Genomic DNA, 16,598 nt, shown 5'->3' with positions numbered 1-16,598 from the left:
CAATGTACTTCTACGCTCGCAACAGCAGTCTCTCCCGAGCATTCGAGCCGCCTGTAACTCGAAGCGATACCAACTTGTAACAACGAGGAGAGCTGGGCTGCTTCGTGGGCTGCGGTCGCCTGCCTGCGCTGCTTCTGGGCTCATTCTGGGAGTGCAGGGTGAGCCATTCGCCTCAAAAGAGCTTTTCGCGGTGCTCGTCGCCTACTGCGAGGGACTTGAACGCACCTTTCCCTCCCTCCACCACCTCGACCTCGCTAGTCCCGCTCAACGATAGCCATGTCGGGCGTAGCAGGACTGCCACACTCTGGTGAGCATGCGCACGCTGGAGCGAGAGCCCGTCGTCGCTCACCCTCACCTGCTGACGCTCCCCCACTTCACCAGGCATCAACAACCTCACCACGCTCCTGCGGCGGCTCGAGGCCACTGTTAGCCGCCTCGAGGATGTCGCTCTCACGCACGCGAGCGCGGGCGGCTTCCCCTCTGGCGCGAACGCCGTACAAGGCGCCGCCATTCCTGCCCCCTCCGCGCCGAACGCTTCGGCCGCTGCTGCTCCGCCCCAGCCGCCCAAGGAGGAGGAGAAGGCTTCGCCTGCCGTAAAGGGATACCAGGACCTCATTGACGGACCTCTCGCGACTTACGAGAGTCTGAGCAAGGAGCTCGGCGGCCTCGTTGCGGAGCAGGTGCGTGCGAGATTCGCTCGTCTCGCTGTACTTCTGCTGATGCATTCGCGAGTACACAGGCCCAGCACGTCTCAAAGGCCTTCCACGCCCAGAAGGACTTTGTCCAGCTCGCGTCGGCATGCACGAAGCTCCCCACCTCGTCTCCTCAGTACCCGTCCGTCATCGGCCCTACCCAGTCTGCGCTTCTTGCCGCCATCGACATGCGCGAGAAGAACCGAGCCAGCAAGGAGAGCAACCAGCTGACGGTCGTTGCGGAGGGTCTGCCTGCCCTCGGCTGGGTCACTCTCGTTCGTTCGTTTCCTCCCCGTCTCGCCGGAAGTTCAGCTGACGCAGGTCTTCCCGCGACGCAGGACGAGAAGCCCGGTCCCTTCGTCGGCGAACACCGCGATAGCGCCATGTTCTGGGTCAACCGCGTTATCAAGGAGCACAAGGAGTCGTGCGTCTGGCTTCTGCTCTGCCTTGTTTGGCTCGTCTGACCGTCTCGCCGCTTGCAGGAATCCTAAGCAGGTGGAGTGGGCTCGGAGCTTCGCCGCCTTGCTCGAAGAGCTGCGCAAGTACATCATGCAGTACCACACGACCGGCCTCGTCTGGAATCCGAAGGTGTGTGCCGCTGGTCTGGTCGCTCTGCACCTTCAAGCTCACAGTCTTCCTTGCAGGGCGCTGACCCGACGACCTACAAGTCCGCCTCAGTCGGCGCCTCCTCGGCCGGCGCACCTCCGCCTCCGCCTCCGCCCCCTCCTGCTCCCGCACCTCCTCCCCCTCCTCCCGCAGGGAGCGCACCGGTCGATGCCGCATCTGCCGGCGCAGCAGCGGCCGGCGACATGAGTTCGGTCTTTGCGCAGCTCAACCAGGGCGAAGGCATCACCAAGGGCTTGAAGAAGGTCGACAAGAGCGAGATGACGCACAAGAACCCCGAATTGCGCGGGTCAGGTGCCGTGCCTTCGACTCTTGGTGCGTTCGTTGGTCCGTCGACAGGTGGGGAAGTTGTGCTTACGAGGTTGAGGATACGCAGGCGGCAAGGCTCCTCAGAAGGCGCCCAAGCCCGGCTCGATGCAGAAGAAGCCGCCCAAGAAAGAGCTCGACGGCAACAAGTGGAACATCGTGCATGACCAGACTCCGCTCGAAGCGAACGGTGACTGACTGTCTCGCATCTCGCAGGAAAACTTCGAGAATGACAGGGCGATCGTGGTTGACCAGACCGAGATCAACCAGACTGTCAACGTCTTCAACGTCAAGTCGTCAATCATCCAGGTCAAGGGCAAGGTCAACGCGATCTCGCTCGGTGCGTTCGCCTTCGAGTCCTCGCAGTTCCGCTCTCCTCTGACTGTCCCGCTTCGCAGTCAATTGCCCGAAGACCTCAATCCTGCTCGATAGCACCGTCTCTTCCCTCTCCGTCTCCAACTCTCCCTCCTTCACCGTCCAAATCCTCGGCCGGGTCCCGACCGTCCTCCTCGACGGCAACGACGGCGGCCAAGTGTACCTCTCACGCGACTCGCTCGACTGCGAGATCGTCACTGCCAAGTGTTCGGCTATCAACGTCTCGATTCCGGAGGAGGGTGAGGAGGAAGGCGTGTTTGTGGAGAAGCCGGTGCCGGAACAGTTCAAGACGGTTGTCAGGGATGGCAAGTTGCACACGGTTGTGATGGAGCACTCGGCGTAGACGGCGGGGCTATTGTAGAGCCATGAGACTTTTCTCTCTCCCTCTCTTCCTCTTTTCGAAACGCGTTCGTAACCGCTTCTCTCGTCCGTCCGGCTGCGAGAGTCATACAACGGAGGACCAGCCTTGTCTATCGTCACATTCACAGCTACCTCAGCTCTTTGGCGCGTCCTCCCGTATGCAGTTGCCTGGACCCGGCAGGAGGTACCGCAACTCGTCGGCGTGTTCGACCACGTAGGAGGGGATGTCGACCGCTGATTTGCTCCTGCGGACGTGACGAGTGATCAGCGTTCGCGTGCGGTAGGAAAGCTACGGAAGGGAAGACGAGCGCAGACTCACGGCACCAACCTCATCTTGTTGAAAAACTCGAGGTACGTATACGCCTCCGGGAGCATCTCGAACATATCAAGTCCCTTACAGATCGTTTCCTGAATCCTCGCTGGTCGGAGAAGCGCAGATGGACGCGAAGCGAGTCGGTCGACGTGTGAGTAGCCGGTGGCTTTGAGGGCAAAGTCGGAGAGGTGGCGGAAGCACCAGCTGTGAGGTACAAAGGGGGTTAGCGGAGGAGCGGAGAGGGGTGGGAAGGGGACGCACGGGGAGTGCCAGCCGGAGTTTGGGAGGATGCGTTCTGTTACTTTGCCGTGTCTGCGCGCGGATGGGAAGGTCAACCTCGTGTGCGCCCAACTTCTGCAAGCCGTCGATAATGGCTGACCACGACTGTACTCGTGGTCCACGCCATCGGAGGGAACGAACGCAATGCGGACGCACCGGTAGAACTCGTCCTCTCCCTCCCCTCGCAACGGCCACTCAACCGCGCTAGGCCTCCAACTACTCGTCTCCCCGCCCTCCTCAAACTCGAACGAATACACGAAGGACCTCAATCCCAGATGCAGCGGCGCGGGGAACTGACAGGCTTTGAGGAGCGACGCCGTCTTGAGCGAGAGAATTTCATCGACATCGGAGAAAAGCAATACCGGCGTGGGCAAGGGTGCAGAGGGGAAGTGTTCGCGCAGGAGAGAGGTCATGAATTGTCGGAGGGCGATCTCCTGATAGCAGGGAGACTCGCCTTTCTCGAGCGCACGGCCGGAGAAAGTGCGGTAGGTGATGCGAGGGAGGAAAGGCTTGAAACGGGCGTCGTTCGTGAGAGCGGGTTGCAGGACGAGGCGCTTGGGGAGACCAGTAAAGGTTCGGTCGGATTCGACGAGGAAGAAGCGGTCGACGGCGGGAAAGAGCTCGTGCAGTCGGACGAGGAGGAGGTCGAGTTCGGTCGAGAAAATGGTCTGTCGGTGCGAGACCGTCAGCTTCGATGTCACAGTCGCACTGCTTCGCACTCACCGCATCCCACATCTCTGGCTCGTCGCTGCGCTTCTCCCACCCGTGCAGCCGACACTGTTCCGCTGCGTCGAGTCCGTCCGCCCAGTAATGCTCGATGGCCTCGCCTGGTCGCTCGTCGTGATCCCACAGCGGTCTCGTCGCATAAGCTATTGCTCCTCGCGGGAGGAGAGGACGGAGTACGACGAGGTAGACGAGCAGTGCACCGCCGAACAGCGCGAGCGCGAGGGTCGCTGGGCGGTTGCGCGAGAGTGGCAGCATCGTCGAGGGCTGCGGGTGCAGTCGTCTTCCAGCGTCGCAGTCGCTCGTTTGCTGTCGCCGCGCGTGCAACCGGCGTCGTTGGCGACGACGCTCGAGCGGAACCTCCGCGCCAAGCGTCCGGGGCACAAAACCGGAAGCGTGGGAAATCAGCAACAGAGACATTCATTTACAGAAAGCATTACAACGGAGAATAGAGTGAGCTAGTAAAGCATAGCAAGCGAGGGGAGTGGATAGAGAGGAGCGAGACGGAAGCAGACGGAGGACAAGGCCAGTTCAGTCGAGATCGCAACAATACAACTCGGTTTGTATTCAATTTTGTATTGGCTCGACTTTGTAATCGCAGTCTCATCGCCTTCGCTCCTCGACACGCTCGACACACCCCGACACGATGGCAGATCCGTTCAGAGACCCGCAGCCGCAGACACTCGACTCGGTGAGTAGCCCACAAAGCCGCGCAGCACGCCAGAACGACGCCGGACACCCCCTCCTCTCCCGCGACCGCACTTCCGCTAATCACGCCCGTACACGCACACAGAACCCGTTCGCAGACCCAGCAGTGCAGGCTGGACTCCACTCGCATGCGCACGAGGACTACGACGCGTCACTCAAGACCGGCGGGTCGACGTACTCGCTCCCGCAGACGGGAGGAGGAGGGGCCGGTGGAGAGGACATGCAGGCGCGCTTGGCCGACTTGCAGCGGAGGGAGCAGGAACTGGCAGTGAGTCTCGAGTCTGGACCCTTGACGGGAACGCGCTTGTGCTCGTGCGGCGACCTCTCCCTCGACCGCCCACTCACTCGCTCGCACCCGCTCATAGAACCGGGAATCTGCACTCAAGGCGAAGCAGGAGCACATCCGCAAGCAGTAAGTGCGCTCAGGATTTTTAGACGAGTCTGCGCTGACACTTTTGGCTCGCAGCGGCCGCAACAACTGGCCTCCAGGTCCTTTCCCTCTCCTCTTCCACAGCATCGAGTGCGTGGCCGTGTCTCTCAGCTTGCTCCCCTTCAGATGCATGTCCTCTTCAATCTAGACGAAGCGAGCTGACCGTCGGTGCCATTTTTATAGGGACGAGATCCCCGAACAGCACCAAGCGACGGTCCTCACCCTCTACCGCATCTGGATGTTCCTCATTCTGGTCCTGATCGTCAACCTCGTCGGTGCCATCTTGTTGCTCATCTCGGGCGCAAGTAACGGCGGAGCGGGTGAGTTGGTTGTCGCTTGTTGGAGCGGGAGTTTCGCTTGATGCGGACGCCGTGCGCTTCTATCAGCGGACGAAGGACTGACACTGCTTGTGTTTGACAGACCTCGGAAGCGGTATCATGTATGTGCCGGTAATCGGGGCACTGTCTTTCTTGCTGTGGTGTGCGTTGGTCCCGCCCCCCTCCTTCCTCAAAACGCCTGCTAACCTTTGACCTCTCGTAGACCGCCCCGTCTACAATGCCTACGCAAAAGTGCGTTTGATCCTGACCCTGCCGTCCAGATAAACCGCTGACCTGTCCGTCTCTGCAGGAGTGCGGTCTTCCTCCCTTGCCAGCTGCCTCCGCCCACTCGCCCAGAGCTCACGCTGCTTCTCCCGCAGATACTCCTTCTTCTACTACATCTTCTTCCTCTTCGGCGCCTTCCACATCGCCTTCTGCGCGTACATGTGCGTCACCGCTCCACTACCTCCTCCCTCTTTCCCCTCCCCTTCCTCGCTGACTTCCCCCACGACACAGGTTCGTCGGCATCCCCTCGTCCGGCTCCGCAGGCCTGATCAACCTCATCTCGCGCTTCGCGGGCGGCCACATCGTCTCGGGTGTTTTCTGCGTGTTGGCGACTGTGGGATGGGCGTTGGAGGGACTGGCGATGCTTTGGATGTACAAGAACGTGCGTCGAATTCCACTCTTGCGTGAGAATGCAGAGAAGCGGGGGACGGGTGCTGACCGGGCAGTTGGACGCAGGTTTGGGCGCACTCACACGGCGAACAGGGGCACTCGCTCGCGCAGGCCAAGCAAGAGATCCAGATGTGTGCGTCCCCTTCCCTCGTCCACCTACCCAAGCAACACCAGACTGACGATGATCGCGCGAAACAGACGGCATCAAGCAGTACCTCTTCAAGGCGCACTCGATGCCCGCTTCGTCGCAGCAGCAGGCGCAGGTCTAGACGCGTCCCTTCCTTCTTTCTCTGTCGGTGCGAGGGGAGAGGAGTGGCGTTTGTGCGATACCCCGATGGATTTGGTACGTTCGAGTTTGGAGCGGGAAACATGGACAGTACTCTCTCACGCGTTTACGTCGGTGCCATGAGAGCGAGAGGGATCACAGAGAGCACTACAACGAGAGAGGGGTATCTGCACACCGCGAGCTAGAGTACAAGCGACCAAAAGAACGGAAGGAAAGGGCACGCTAAGCGAAAGTAAGGGTCGCGCCGTCGTCGCTGAGGTAGAAGACCCCGAGCTCAGAGTACGCCGCAAGCGCATCGTCGAGCTCGTCCTGAGTAAAGCCCGCCGCGAATGCGCGGTCCCGAATGTCCGCCATCCTGAGCGTCTCCTCAAAGTCGTCTGCGGCCGCATCGTCGTCAACGTCCATCAACGCGTCGCTCAGCATCGACTTGACGAGGTGGTAGATGCGTGTGCGCGAGCTGCGGTCCTCGCCTGCATCGCGGTGCTCGTGCTCGTGCAGCGACGCCTTCGAAGCCTCCATCAACCTCAGCGCCTCCTTGACGTCGTCGACGTCGACTTCGGGCGAGAAGCGGAGCCGCGCGCAAGCCTGCGCGAGACGCAAGACGCCCAGGAGCGTACGCGCAGACGTGTAGGTGAAGAACTGGTTCTTCTCGTCTTCTTGCTTCTGACGCCGCCGCAGGCTCGTGTACTCGTTCACGACCATGTCGGCGATGACCTTGGGCACGACGGGGCGGACCTGGCGCGCGAGAGCGATGTAGTGCCTCAAGACGGTCGGCGAGATCGGCTCGAGCGCGAGAGGGGGTGCCTCGCGGTTCATGTGCACGAACGTGACGTGCTGCGCCAAGCGCTCGTCGTCGTCGCGCGTGGGCGTGTCGAGGATCAAGAAGAGGAGGTCGAAACGAGAGAGGAGGGCGGCGGGGAGGTTGATGTTGTCGACAGGCGAGATCTTCGGGTTGTAGCGGCCGTAGAGAGGGTTCGCGGCGGCGAGGACCGACGTGCGCGCGTTGAGCGTCGTCGTGATGCCGGCTTTCGAGATCGAGATGGTCTGTGGGACGCACTTTGGTCAGCTGCGCTTCTCGCAGGCGAGTGAGAGGCGACGCACCTGCTGCTCCATGACCTCGTGGATGGCTGTTCGGTCCGACTCGTCCATCTTGTCAAACTCGTCGATGCAGCAGATTCCGTTGTCGGCAAGGACGAGAGCACCTCCCTCTGCGGAACGTGACCGTCAGTACGCGCTTGACTGTCGAGGGAGAAGCGGCTAACGCACCGAGGACAAATTCGTCGGTGACGGGGTCGCGCAGGACGGCAGCAGTAAGACCGACGCCCGACGAACCGCGACCGGTCGTGTAGACGCCTCGAGGCGCGACCTTGGCGATGTACTTGAGCAGCTGCGACTTGGCCACACCGGGGTCGCCCATCAAGCACACGTTGATGTCGCCACGAATCTTCATGCCGTCGCCGACCGCCTTGGTGACACCACCGACGAGGAGAAGGAGGAGAGCGCGCTTGACGTCCTCGTGGCCGAAGATCTCGGGGGCGATACTCGACGCGAGGCGGGAGAAGAGACCGGGCACGGCCTTGATCTCCTCGATCTCGCGGGTGATTTCGGGCGTGAGCTGCATCGCCTCGTACTGCTTTTTGAGCTGCTGGACGTGGTGCGCTTCGAGGTACGAGTCGGTGAGGAGGCCCATCCGCATCGCCTTGAGGCCTTCATACGGGATCGGGAGGAAGATGCCGCTGATGTTGACGACGTCGCCAGGCGAGACTGCACGAGTCTGGTTGCCGTAGAGGTGGATGACCATCATTCGGGGGATGTGGCCGACGGGGACTTGGTCCGCCTGCAGCTCAAGAAGGTCAGCTTCGCTCCTCAAACGGCAAAGTTGAGCGAACGCACCATCTCCTGGATCCTGCACTCCTGGAAGGGCGTGAACTTCGACGCCCTCGTCTGCATGTACAGCTGACCCCTGCTCTGGTTCTGCGTGCAGACCTCGCTGATACACGCGTCAAGGGGCGTGACCTTCCTCCCCTGGACGTCCTGGAAGATCTCTGCGCCGCAAGAGTCGCACGTGTAGGCGTTGACCTGGAGGAGAGGCTTGACCTCCGAGACGCGCGTGACGATGCCGCGGACCGTGATGAGCTTGCCGAGGTGAGCGCCGCGAACCTGGCGGACGGCGAGACTCGGCTCGTTGGCGAGAGGGCGGAAGTAGAGGTTGCTATCGGACACTGCCGTCAGCTCAAAGAGAGCTGCGCGAAAGAGATGGTCTACGCACTATCGTCGGAGAAGCTGCGGAGGGAAGACAGCCTGGCCGGCCTCCTCGTTCTGCTGGTTCTTGTTGTTGCGGTGGTACTGCATGACGTCGAGGATGTCCGACTTGGGACCGATGTCGACCGTGTTCTGCGGCATGACCTCGTCGATCGCGCGGCTGAAGAGCTTGATGTATCGCTGCGTGTTGCGCTGGATCTGGGCGACCAGCGCCCGGCCCATCTCGCCGTCCTGTCGTCAGAGAGAGAGTCAGCGACTTTGTGAGGACCGCGGAAACGCCGTCACGCACCTCCTTCAGGTCCTCAAGGTCGATGACTATCCGCTCCTCGTCTCGGTTTGCTACCCGTTGCTGAGAGCGTACAACTCGGTCAGCACGCGTTCCCGCGAGCTCAAAGAGTGACATCGCGGTCTACGCACCAGCATCTCGACATACTTTTCCCTCGGCGCCGCATCCTCGCCCTCCTGCACATCCTCGTCCATGTCGACATTCTCGAGGGCCTCGTCCTCCGGCAGGGCCCTCCGCTTGCCCGGACGCGTCTTGAACTTGGTCAAGAAGTTCTTGATCTGGTCGAGGTCTTCCTCACTGGTGGGCGGGGAGAAGTGATCGTTAGCTTCGAGTCGAGGGGGGAGAGGGAGAACTGGGCGCACTAGTCGAGCCCGAGGTTGATGGTGGGGAGTGCGGCGGCCATCAGAGCGTGTGTGCTGACTGGCGGCTAGTGCAGGGCTGTCTGTGCTGTGGTCGGCGAGGTGAGGGACGCGAGATGTCGAGTGCGAGGTGGAGAGCACACGGCGGGATGGGGGAAAGACCGGCAGACCTGGCTCCTTCGGCAGGTTCAGGAGAGCCGTTGAGAGCGAGTGCGGGTCTAGCAGAGAGCGCGGGAGACTCGAGGCGGGATGAGGCGAGGATCAAAGTGAGGAGGACGCGTGACAACTCGTCGAGGCGCGACGAACGCGTCCAAAGCTACAACAAATCGCAGGGCGCAAGGCAAAGCACAGAAGTTTGCGAGTGGCTGCAATACAGTGACACAACGAGAGGCGACGACCGCGCTACTTCCCGCCTTCGAAGACCGCCCTCACAACAGCCTCGACAGCCGCCTGCGCCTCGCATCCGTCCTTCAGCATGCGCTCAAACTGCGCCGGTATAGCTTCGAGTGCATATCGTGCCTTTGCGGAAAGGCCTGGAGGAGGAGGAATCGCGGCGAGGGAGAGGTGCGGCTCGACAGGTTGGGCGGAACGGAGGATTGGCAAGGGAGATGAAGATGGCGCGATGCGGGAGGAAAAGGTGAGGACGGGCGAGCGGACACTGTGTACAAGCGCAGTCGTCAATTGCGAGCAAGCCGGCCTCCAAGCAGGGAGGAGAGCGCACCTCTGGCCTGCGAAGGTCAACTCCGCCTGTCCACCCTCTCCTAATCCCGACACGCCTTGCGCAAACTCCGGAAGCGCTTTGGTCAGCCTAGCAAACAGCTGTGAGCGATGTGCGGCGAGCAGGCTGTATTGTCGCAAGAGGGCGAAGAAGGCGGGCGGATCTGGCGGAGTGTCGGGCTGTAAGCTGCGTGCCGTCCACGAGTCAGCCTGCGCACGGCCAGGATCTTCCGAGACCTAAACGCACGTCTGCAGCGCATTCTGCAACTCCTGCGACCCTCCCTCAACCCGACTGTCCATCTGCTCAATCGCGTACTCTCGCCCAGGATCCCTGCCCGGCTTGTATCGCTCATCCGGGTCTGCCGGCGGTTCTCGTACGTGCAGCTCGAGTTCGAAGGAAATTGGAGGGAGAGGGGCGGCGTGGGCGTGGCCAGAGAGGGTGTGAAGGCGGATTTGCGAGCCTGCGAAAGCGCGAAGGGGTCAACATCGTTCTCTTGCCCGCTGTTCGAATCGCACGCACTTCTGCTACTGCTCACGAGTTTGGTGGAAGCCCGCTCGATGCGAATACCAGTCAGTTCGGCGTTCTCCTCGACCTGGTGGAGCAGCTCATGTCAGCGTGAAGCGGCCGACAGCTCTTCCGGGCACGCGTACCATCTGTCTGGCTCGCTTTGAGCCCTTCGAACCCTCCGCATCATCATCAGTCCGCCCGAACCCCTGCCCGCCGTCCTTCGCCGCGTCGAGGATCCGGTCCCTGTGTTCGACAACCTCTTATCAGCCCACGCCCCATCCAAGCTGCTCGCCTGCATACGTACAGCACCACCTCACTCTCCTCTACCCCATTCACGCCCCTCGCACCTCCCACGCGCCTCACACTCCCCTCCGTACCCCCGCCCCCAGGCGAATGTTGATGAACCCCTCGCGCGGGATCAGACAAGCGAGCGAGCTCGAGCTCGAGTTGGGCGATCTCTTGAAGGAGTTGTGAGCGCTCTGACGAGTCGGGAGAGGCGGAGCGAGGCATGAAGTGGGGGTGGTGAGGAGGAGAGGGGAGAGGGGTGGTTGGAGGCTGGGTGTGTGGGAGGTTGACCACGATGAAGAGCGAGGCCAGCCACTGACAGCACTACTGCAGCAAGTATGAACGGCTCAGAACAGCGAAAGGACGGAAAGAAGCTAAGCGAGCGTGAGGCGAAGCTCTCTGAACGAAGTCTGACAAGATGCAACAAGTCGTGCCATACAAGCTCGCCAATACGAGGGCATGCTAAAACCGTACAGTCCAAGGAGAGTAAACAAACAGCAAAGGGATTAGAACGAGGTCGCTGAGCGAGTAAAGTTCTTGCGAAGCTCCGTTCCGTAGTCCGGTTTTCAGTGCGCACCGACGGTGTTATCGCCCGTCACCTGCGTGTCCCGCTCGTTGTGCGGGCGTGAGCGGACCCGCTTTTGTCGCCGTGGCTGAGAGCGGCTGAGGTTCAGCCTCAACCTCCGCCCAACCCGCCGTCAAGCCCGAAACGACCTGCGCTCCCTCGTCCGCAACATGGTTCGAGATCGGGTACTCGCCGTCGACTGCCGTGAAGGCTTGTTGCGGAGGATACGGGTGCGCAGCGGGCCAGGCGGAATGGTCGGCGTACGAGCCATGCGGAGGGGAGACGACCATCCCTGCTGGGTACTGGACGAACGCCCCGCTGGCTGTTGGCGATACGGGCGGGTGGTGAGCGACGGACGAGATGGGGTACGGTGCGGCGCCGTGCGGAGCGCGAGGATGGTGATGGTGCAGTGCGACGGGGTAGGGAGGGCTGGAGAGATGCGGAGGATAGGCGAATGCAGGGCCGGGAGGAGAAGCGGAGGAAGAGATCGGGTAGTAGGCGGACGTAGGGGATGACGCTTCAGCGCCTGCGACGGGAAGAGCGGCCGTTCCAGGCGAGTAGGCCATGCCGACATGATATGGTGCGTATCGAGGGCCGTGCGTCGGGCTGAGCGGCTGCATGCCGTCGACACTGGCGGGAGGGGCGGCGACGTAGTAGGACGGCGAGACGAGGACGTGAGCTGGCGGAGACCGCTCAGCCTCGCCGGTGCCGTCGATTTGGAGCGCGGTGGGCGGGTACGAGTAAGCCATAGGCGGTTGTGCATGGAGATGGGCGTGTGTAGAGGCGGGTGATGCGAAAGGGTAGAGCATGACCGGCTGGTAAGGATGTGGGGAGGTCGTAAAGGAGGAGGGAGAAGCGGACTGGGCGAGCTGGACGGAGCGACTCGACGGCGAGGTCAACGAGGCTGGTAGCAATGGTGTCAGCTTCGTCGAAGAGAGACGTAGTTTACGCGAACGCACAGTGCGAAGTACCGGCGTTCGACGTCCAGTAGCCAGAGTCGGCGCGACCGCCTTTGCTCGACGAGTAAGACCCTTGTCCCGCCGTCGACGCTTTTCGCGACACCGTCGCTTGGCCAAGCTGTGACGGTCGTCGTCGAGGCTCGCTCGGCGGTAGTTGAGCAGACTTGGGAACGCTGTTCGGAGGGCTGCCGATGCAGGGGGTGCCTGTTCGTGCAACGTCAGCTCGAGAGGCTCGAGGACGTCAGAAGCGACTCACCGTTCGGTCCGAGTACATCCTGCGCCTGCCAGCCTTTCGGGCCTTGCACGATAGAGTATTCGACCTGCGAAGGTCAGAGGTCAGCGTTGAGTGGAGAAAACTGTCCATCGTCTTTGCAGACTCACCAGCTCGCCCTGGGTACGTCAACGTCGTCAGTAACGAGTCGCGTGAAAGCAAAAGAGGAGCGACACACCTCCATCAACGAGCGGAACCCTCGAGGACCGCCTTGGACGGCGAGGATGGTCGTGTAATGGACGAAGACTGCGCGACCGAGGTTAGCTACATGCACGCCGCAACGAAGGAATCGACGCACCTTCGTCGTTGCCCAATTCTTCTGCCGCATCGTCGAGGATGAACCCAAAGCCCTGCGGAAAGGAGCGGTCACCTCTGGGCGAGCAAGTCGGCGAGGAGGAGAACGTGAGCGCACCTTCTGGGCGTTGAAGAACTTGCAGCGACCCGTCCTCCGCTTCTCTCCCTTTGCCAACGCATCGGCACCGACCGAGGCACCGCCGGCAGCGTCTTCGCCAGCGCCCTTTCCCAGGCTCATTCGCAACGCCGTCGCGTCCCACTCGCCGTCTGCGCCGTCGTGCGAGCCAGCAGGCGACGACGAGAGCGGACGAGGATCTACAGATACGCGCGACCCTTCGTCGCCGTCGAGATCGCCGCCGGTCCGAGATGAAGCTGGTCGCGGCGGAAGGGTCTGAAGAAGCGCTCCGAACGAGCCCAGCAGTGCGTCGCCGTGCCCGTCAGCCTGGCCAGCGTCCCCAGCGTCCCCAGCGTCCCCAGGCGGCGAATCGGACGTCGACGACGATGGCGGCGGCGAATCGACGGCGTCAGTCGACCCTCGAGGTGTACCACCGAACGCCGGCGACGAGAGAAACCCGTTCGGCAGCGGTGGACGGCGGCCGGTCCCAGCGGGCTGTCCTGCGGCTGGTCGAGACGGTCGTGTCGAGGGCGAGGGCGTCGAGTCCGGGCGGTCCGACGACGAGGACGAGGGAACCGCGGGCGACGACGAAAGTCCAGCGAGAGTCGGGCGGGCCATGGATGGCGCGCGGCGAGACGGTCGTCCTGCGTCGAAGTGGCGAGTGCAGGCGTCGTCCAGGAGAGCCGCGGACCTCAGGAGGAGAGCGTTCGATAAGGAGGCGACTGTGGGGTGAAGGATCGAGGGAGTGGAGGTGGTGTCGAGGAGAGGAGTCTCTCTCCGGGATTACTCGGCGGAGCTGGCTCGACTGCTCGACGTCGAGCTCACTGCACGGCGAGCGAACGAGCAGAAGGAGACCGCCAGCGATGCGCGTGAGAAGGAGACAGGCGAAGGCGAAGACATTATTTCGCTGCGGAAGAGCTTGTCGAGGCACACGCAATGTCTTTCGTTCGCGGCGCGCTCTCCGCTCACGCTGCTGCTGCCAGCTGCACACCCGGCACTGCATCCGTCGACCCTTCCTCCCTTGCCCGCAGTCGAGAGAGGAAGCCGACCTTCGTAACCTTCCGCGACGGACCTCCTTCCTCCTCACACTCCTCGCTCGCACCGCATGTCGCTGAGGTCGGCGGCGAACTGGCATCACGACAACGCCGCCATGCGTCCAAGCAAGAGCGTGCCGTCGAAACTCCGCCAACGCAAATCAGGGACAAGATTGCCGCCGTATGTCGAGAGCCCTCCCGCAATTTTGTCGACTCGGCCGGCAAGCTGGTCGCGTTCGGCGGCGTCGTTTGCGTGCTTGGTCGACTGCGAAGCTGCTCGCTGCACAGGCGACGAGTGTCAGTGGGACCGTCTGGAAGAGGAGGAGTCGACGAGAAAGGATAAAGTGGGCGAAGAAGAGTCTCACCCGAGGGACGATTCCGCGAGAGAGAGCGAGAGAAGCGAGAAACCTAACCAGCGGTTCCGAGAAGAAGCCCGGTGAGGCTTAGCAAGCCTTACTTCGAGATCGCCTTGACTTGGCGGTGGTAGCTGGCGCTAGAACTCGTACGTAGCGCAGGAGACCAGCAGGAGAATGTCGCATCCCGTGCGATGGCAGCTACAGATCGCGAAGCCAGCGCCAAGTCGCACCCGACAGTATGGCAATGCAGGCGCTGTTTGTCTGTTGAAAAGGCGCGGCGGCATAGCAGGGCCTGTCGCTGTACGAGAAAGGAGGAGAGCTGATCTCCCACGCACGGCAAGCGTCGATGGCGCTGAGCGCTGCCGTCCTGCATCGACGCACAATACGGCCGGAGAGCCTGCTCTCAGTTGGGGGACGGAATGCGGAGTGAGTGCCGAGCGGGTGAGAGTTGAAAGGGGACGGTGGAGGTGTCGGAGGAAGGCGTGTTGCGATGGTCAAGGCGGGGGTCGTACGGCCGAGTGCAGAGTCCAGGGAGCCCAGGCATCGATACAGTGGCCGCTCACTGCCCAGCTAGGCGCGCTGTTCCGGCTTGGTCGAGGGTACGAGGAGAAAGGGGTCGTCACCAGCGTCAACCGCCTCGAGCGTGTTTGCGCGCGCGTGTGTAGCAGTTCACAGCAGTTTCGTCGTTCTACAGCTCACATCCGAGCCACCCTGAGCGAGTGGGCGAGGTGGACGAGGCCCAACCATTGTCATCAGTTCGCGCAACCTCTTCGACCTCGACCAACTCGCCTCGTCCTGCTAGGGCGTACGGGACTCGCTTGTCTGTTCTTTACTAGCTTCTGCGACTCCGCCACCCACTATGGCTTCGACTTCCGCCGGCCCCGCCCTCTCCATCGCCGCGACTCGCCCGCGCAGGACTCGTCGGCCAAACCGCATCGCCGCGCAAGGCTCAGACGACGAGTACGGTGGTGGAAGACGCTTGCGGGTGCGCGTCGGGCAGGGCGGACCGGGCCCGAACCCGGCAGACTCGGTGGGATGGGACCGCGAACTCGACTCGGATCCGGACGAGCCTCTCGCTGTCGAGGAGCAGTTCATCTTGCGTGTACCGCCGGAGGTTGCACCGAAGCTGCGGGAACAGGTGGACAAGCGCGACGTGCCGCAGGACGTCTGGTTCAAGTTCAAGGATTCGAGGAGGGCGGTCTTTCATCTCGGCCACAAGCTCTACGGCGCCAAGCTCGTCGACTTGCCGTCCATCGTCGAAAGTCAGCGCTTGACGGGCGTGGGAGGACAGACGGTCAAAGTGGCCGACATCAGTCAGATGTTGCTCGTCGAGGAGGAGATTCGTGAGGAGGGCGAAGTCACGCACAACAAGGTCTTCAACATCGAGGACTTTGTCTATCCGCATGGCATCACTCCTCCGCTCAAGCACGTTCGCAAGCGTCGCTTCCGGCGGCGGGCAAATAGGCGGGTGCGTCGAAGATCTCGAGCCTTTCTCACTGTGTGCTCACTCGTCTTCTTCCCTCGGCAGACCATCGAGCAGGTTGAAACGGCGGTGGAAAAGCTGCTGGAGGCGGATGCGAGGGCAGAGCAGGTGCAGTTCGGTGCGTTTGCTTTCCTCGCGAATCTCCCGCTGTTTCGCTTAACCTTTCGCTCCCGCAGAGATGCTCGACTACGATGTCCCCTCCGACGACGAAGATTACGATCCTACACAACGACGAAACGACATCGAGTCGATCGGAGCGCCGACACCTCGACCAGACGGCGCCGTTTCGTCTCCCGCACCATTCGGCGATGATGGGGAGAGTCAGCGCGGCGAGGAGGAGGACGATGAGGAGAGTGATGAAGCAGGGAGCGGGTACGACAGCGACTTGGCGAAGGAGATCGAGAAGGACCTGAACATGGCCAATAAGGGTGCGGGCGGGACGGACGAGTCGGGGACGGAGGATGACGAGGATGGAGACGGCTTGTTCGGGTCGGACGACGACGACGATGACGAGGAGGAGGCGGTCGATGCGGAGACGCTCGAGGCGCGCAAGAGGCTCAAGCTGCTGGCGGAGGAGATGAGCGACCTCGACCGCGCCATCGCTGCGAAGGAGGTCGAGCTGAGCAAGGCACCCAATCCGATCTTCAAGGTGCGTTTCGCTCTGCTTTTGCGAAGGGACCAAGCGCTGATGTCCATCTCGGTGCGCAGAAACGCTTTGAGGAAGTCATCAAAAAGCTTGCGACAGAGCGCGACCTCAAGAAGAATCAGCACGCCCAGGTCGCCCGCGAGCTCGACAAGAAGCGCGAGGACGCTGCCGCTGCCGCTACACAGGCCGCTGCGGACCCGCCTTCGATGAGCGCGGTCGTCCAGCCTGTCGTCGGAGGGAGCGGGACGCCTGCTTCGGGAGGCGGGAGCGCAGGAGCCGCGATGGACCAGTCGTAGCGCCTCGTCGTGTGCAAGGGCGGCATTTGTCGACAACTACGTGCCAGGACGGACTTCCGCCTCTAGAAGCGATG

General features: G+C 62.1%; 7 protein-coding genes across 7 annotated transcripts; 3 read left to right on the top strand and 4 right to left on the bottom strand.

The window, feature by feature from the left end:
• Positions 1-276: 276 nt before the first annotated feature.
• RHTO_02961 (adenylyl cyclase-associated protein) lies at positions 277-2,340 on the top strand (the record flags this gene model as incomplete). The annotated part of the gene is made up of 9 exons (XM_016416633.1): positions 277-307; positions 382-680; positions 740-967; positions 1,031-1,116; positions 1,175-1,280; positions 1,337-1,631; positions 1,693-1,781; positions 1,839-1,962; positions 2,021-2,340. 9 exons carry the CDS (start codon positions 277-279, stop codon positions 2,338-2,340), a joined length of 1,578 nt encoding a protein of 525 aa, XP_016276352.1.
• Positions 2,341-2,490: 150 nt separating this feature from the next.
• RHTO_02960 (beta-1,4-mannosyl-glycoprotein beta-1,4-N-acetylglucosaminyltransferase) lies at positions 2,491-3,930 on the bottom strand (the record flags this gene model as incomplete). The annotated part of the gene is made up of 5 exons (XM_016416632.1): positions 2,491-2,602; positions 2,677-2,874; positions 2,932-2,982; positions 3,106-3,617; positions 3,673-3,930. 5 exons carry the CDS (start codon positions 3,928-3,930, stop codon positions 2,491-2,493), a joined length of 1,131 nt encoding a protein of 376 aa, XP_016276351.1.
• Positions 3,931-4,318: 388 nt separating this feature from the next.
• RHTO_02959 (secretory carrier-associated membrane protein) lies at positions 4,319-6,071 on the top strand (the record flags this gene model as incomplete). Its single annotated transcript, XM_016416631.1, has 11 exons — positions 4,319-4,363; positions 4,466-4,648; positions 4,746-4,792; positions 4,847-4,900; positions 4,994-5,130; positions 5,231-5,259; positions 5,351-5,379; positions 5,508-5,573; positions 5,644-5,794; positions 5,869-5,935; positions 6,001-6,071. 11 exons carry the CDS (start codon positions 4,319-4,321, stop codon positions 6,069-6,071), a joined length of 879 nt encoding a protein of 292 aa, XP_016276350.1.
• Positions 6,072-6,310: 239 nt separating this feature from the next.
• On the bottom strand, positions 6,311-9,039 carry RHTO_02958 (minichromosome maintenance protein 7; the record flags this gene model as incomplete). The annotated part of the gene is made up of 8 exons (XM_016416630.1): positions 6,311-7,132; positions 7,190-7,296; positions 7,355-7,925; positions 7,982-8,300; positions 8,358-8,581; positions 8,640-8,699; positions 8,768-8,933; positions 8,999-9,039. 8 exons carry the CDS (start codon positions 9,037-9,039, stop codon positions 6,311-6,313), a joined length of 2,310 nt encoding a protein of 769 aa, XP_016276349.1.
• A 358-nt stretch (positions 9,040-9,397) lies between these two features.
• On the bottom strand, positions 9,398-10,730 carry RHTO_02957 (uncharacterized protein; the record flags this gene model as incomplete). The annotated part of the gene is made up of 6 exons (XM_016416629.1): positions 9,398-9,653; positions 9,717-9,899; positions 9,960-10,173; positions 10,233-10,305; positions 10,364-10,463; positions 10,525-10,730. 6 exons carry the CDS (start codon positions 10,728-10,730, stop codon positions 9,398-9,400), a joined length of 1,032 nt encoding a protein of 343 aa, XP_016276348.1.
• Positions 10,731-11,090: 360 nt separating this feature from the next.
• Positions 11,091-13,327, bottom strand: RHTO_02956 (Y-box-binding protein 2; the record flags this gene model as incomplete). Its single annotated transcript, XM_016416628.1, has 7 exons — positions 11,091-11,974; positions 12,030-12,233; positions 12,286-12,349; positions 12,411-12,419; positions 12,479-12,546; positions 12,599-12,650; positions 12,713-13,327. 7 exons carry the CDS (start codon positions 13,325-13,327, stop codon positions 11,091-11,093), a joined length of 1,896 nt encoding a protein of 631 aa, XP_016276347.1.
• A 1,631-nt stretch (positions 13,328-14,958) lies between these two features.
• Positions 14,959-16,524, top strand: RHTO_02955 (transcription initiation factor TFIID subunit 6; the record flags this gene model as incomplete). Its single annotated transcript, XM_016416627.1, has 4 exons — positions 14,959-15,567; positions 15,628-15,700; positions 15,759-16,231; positions 16,291-16,524. The coding sequence occupies 4 exons, from the start codon at positions 14,959-14,961 to the stop codon at positions 16,522-16,524; spliced, it is 1,389 nt and encodes a 462-aa protein (XP_016276346.1).
• Positions 16,525-16,598: the final 74 nt, after the last annotated feature.

The sequence above is a fragment of the Rhodotorula toruloides genome (assembly GCF_000320785.1).
Source record: "Rhodotorula toruloides NP11 unplaced genomic scaffold Scaffold2, whole genome shotgun sequence".
NCBI lineage: Eukaryota > Fungi > Basidiomycota > Microbotryomycetes > Sporidiobolales > Sporidiobolaceae > Rhodotorula > Rhodotorula toruloides.
This window is presented reverse-complemented; position numbering and strand designations above follow the sequence as displayed.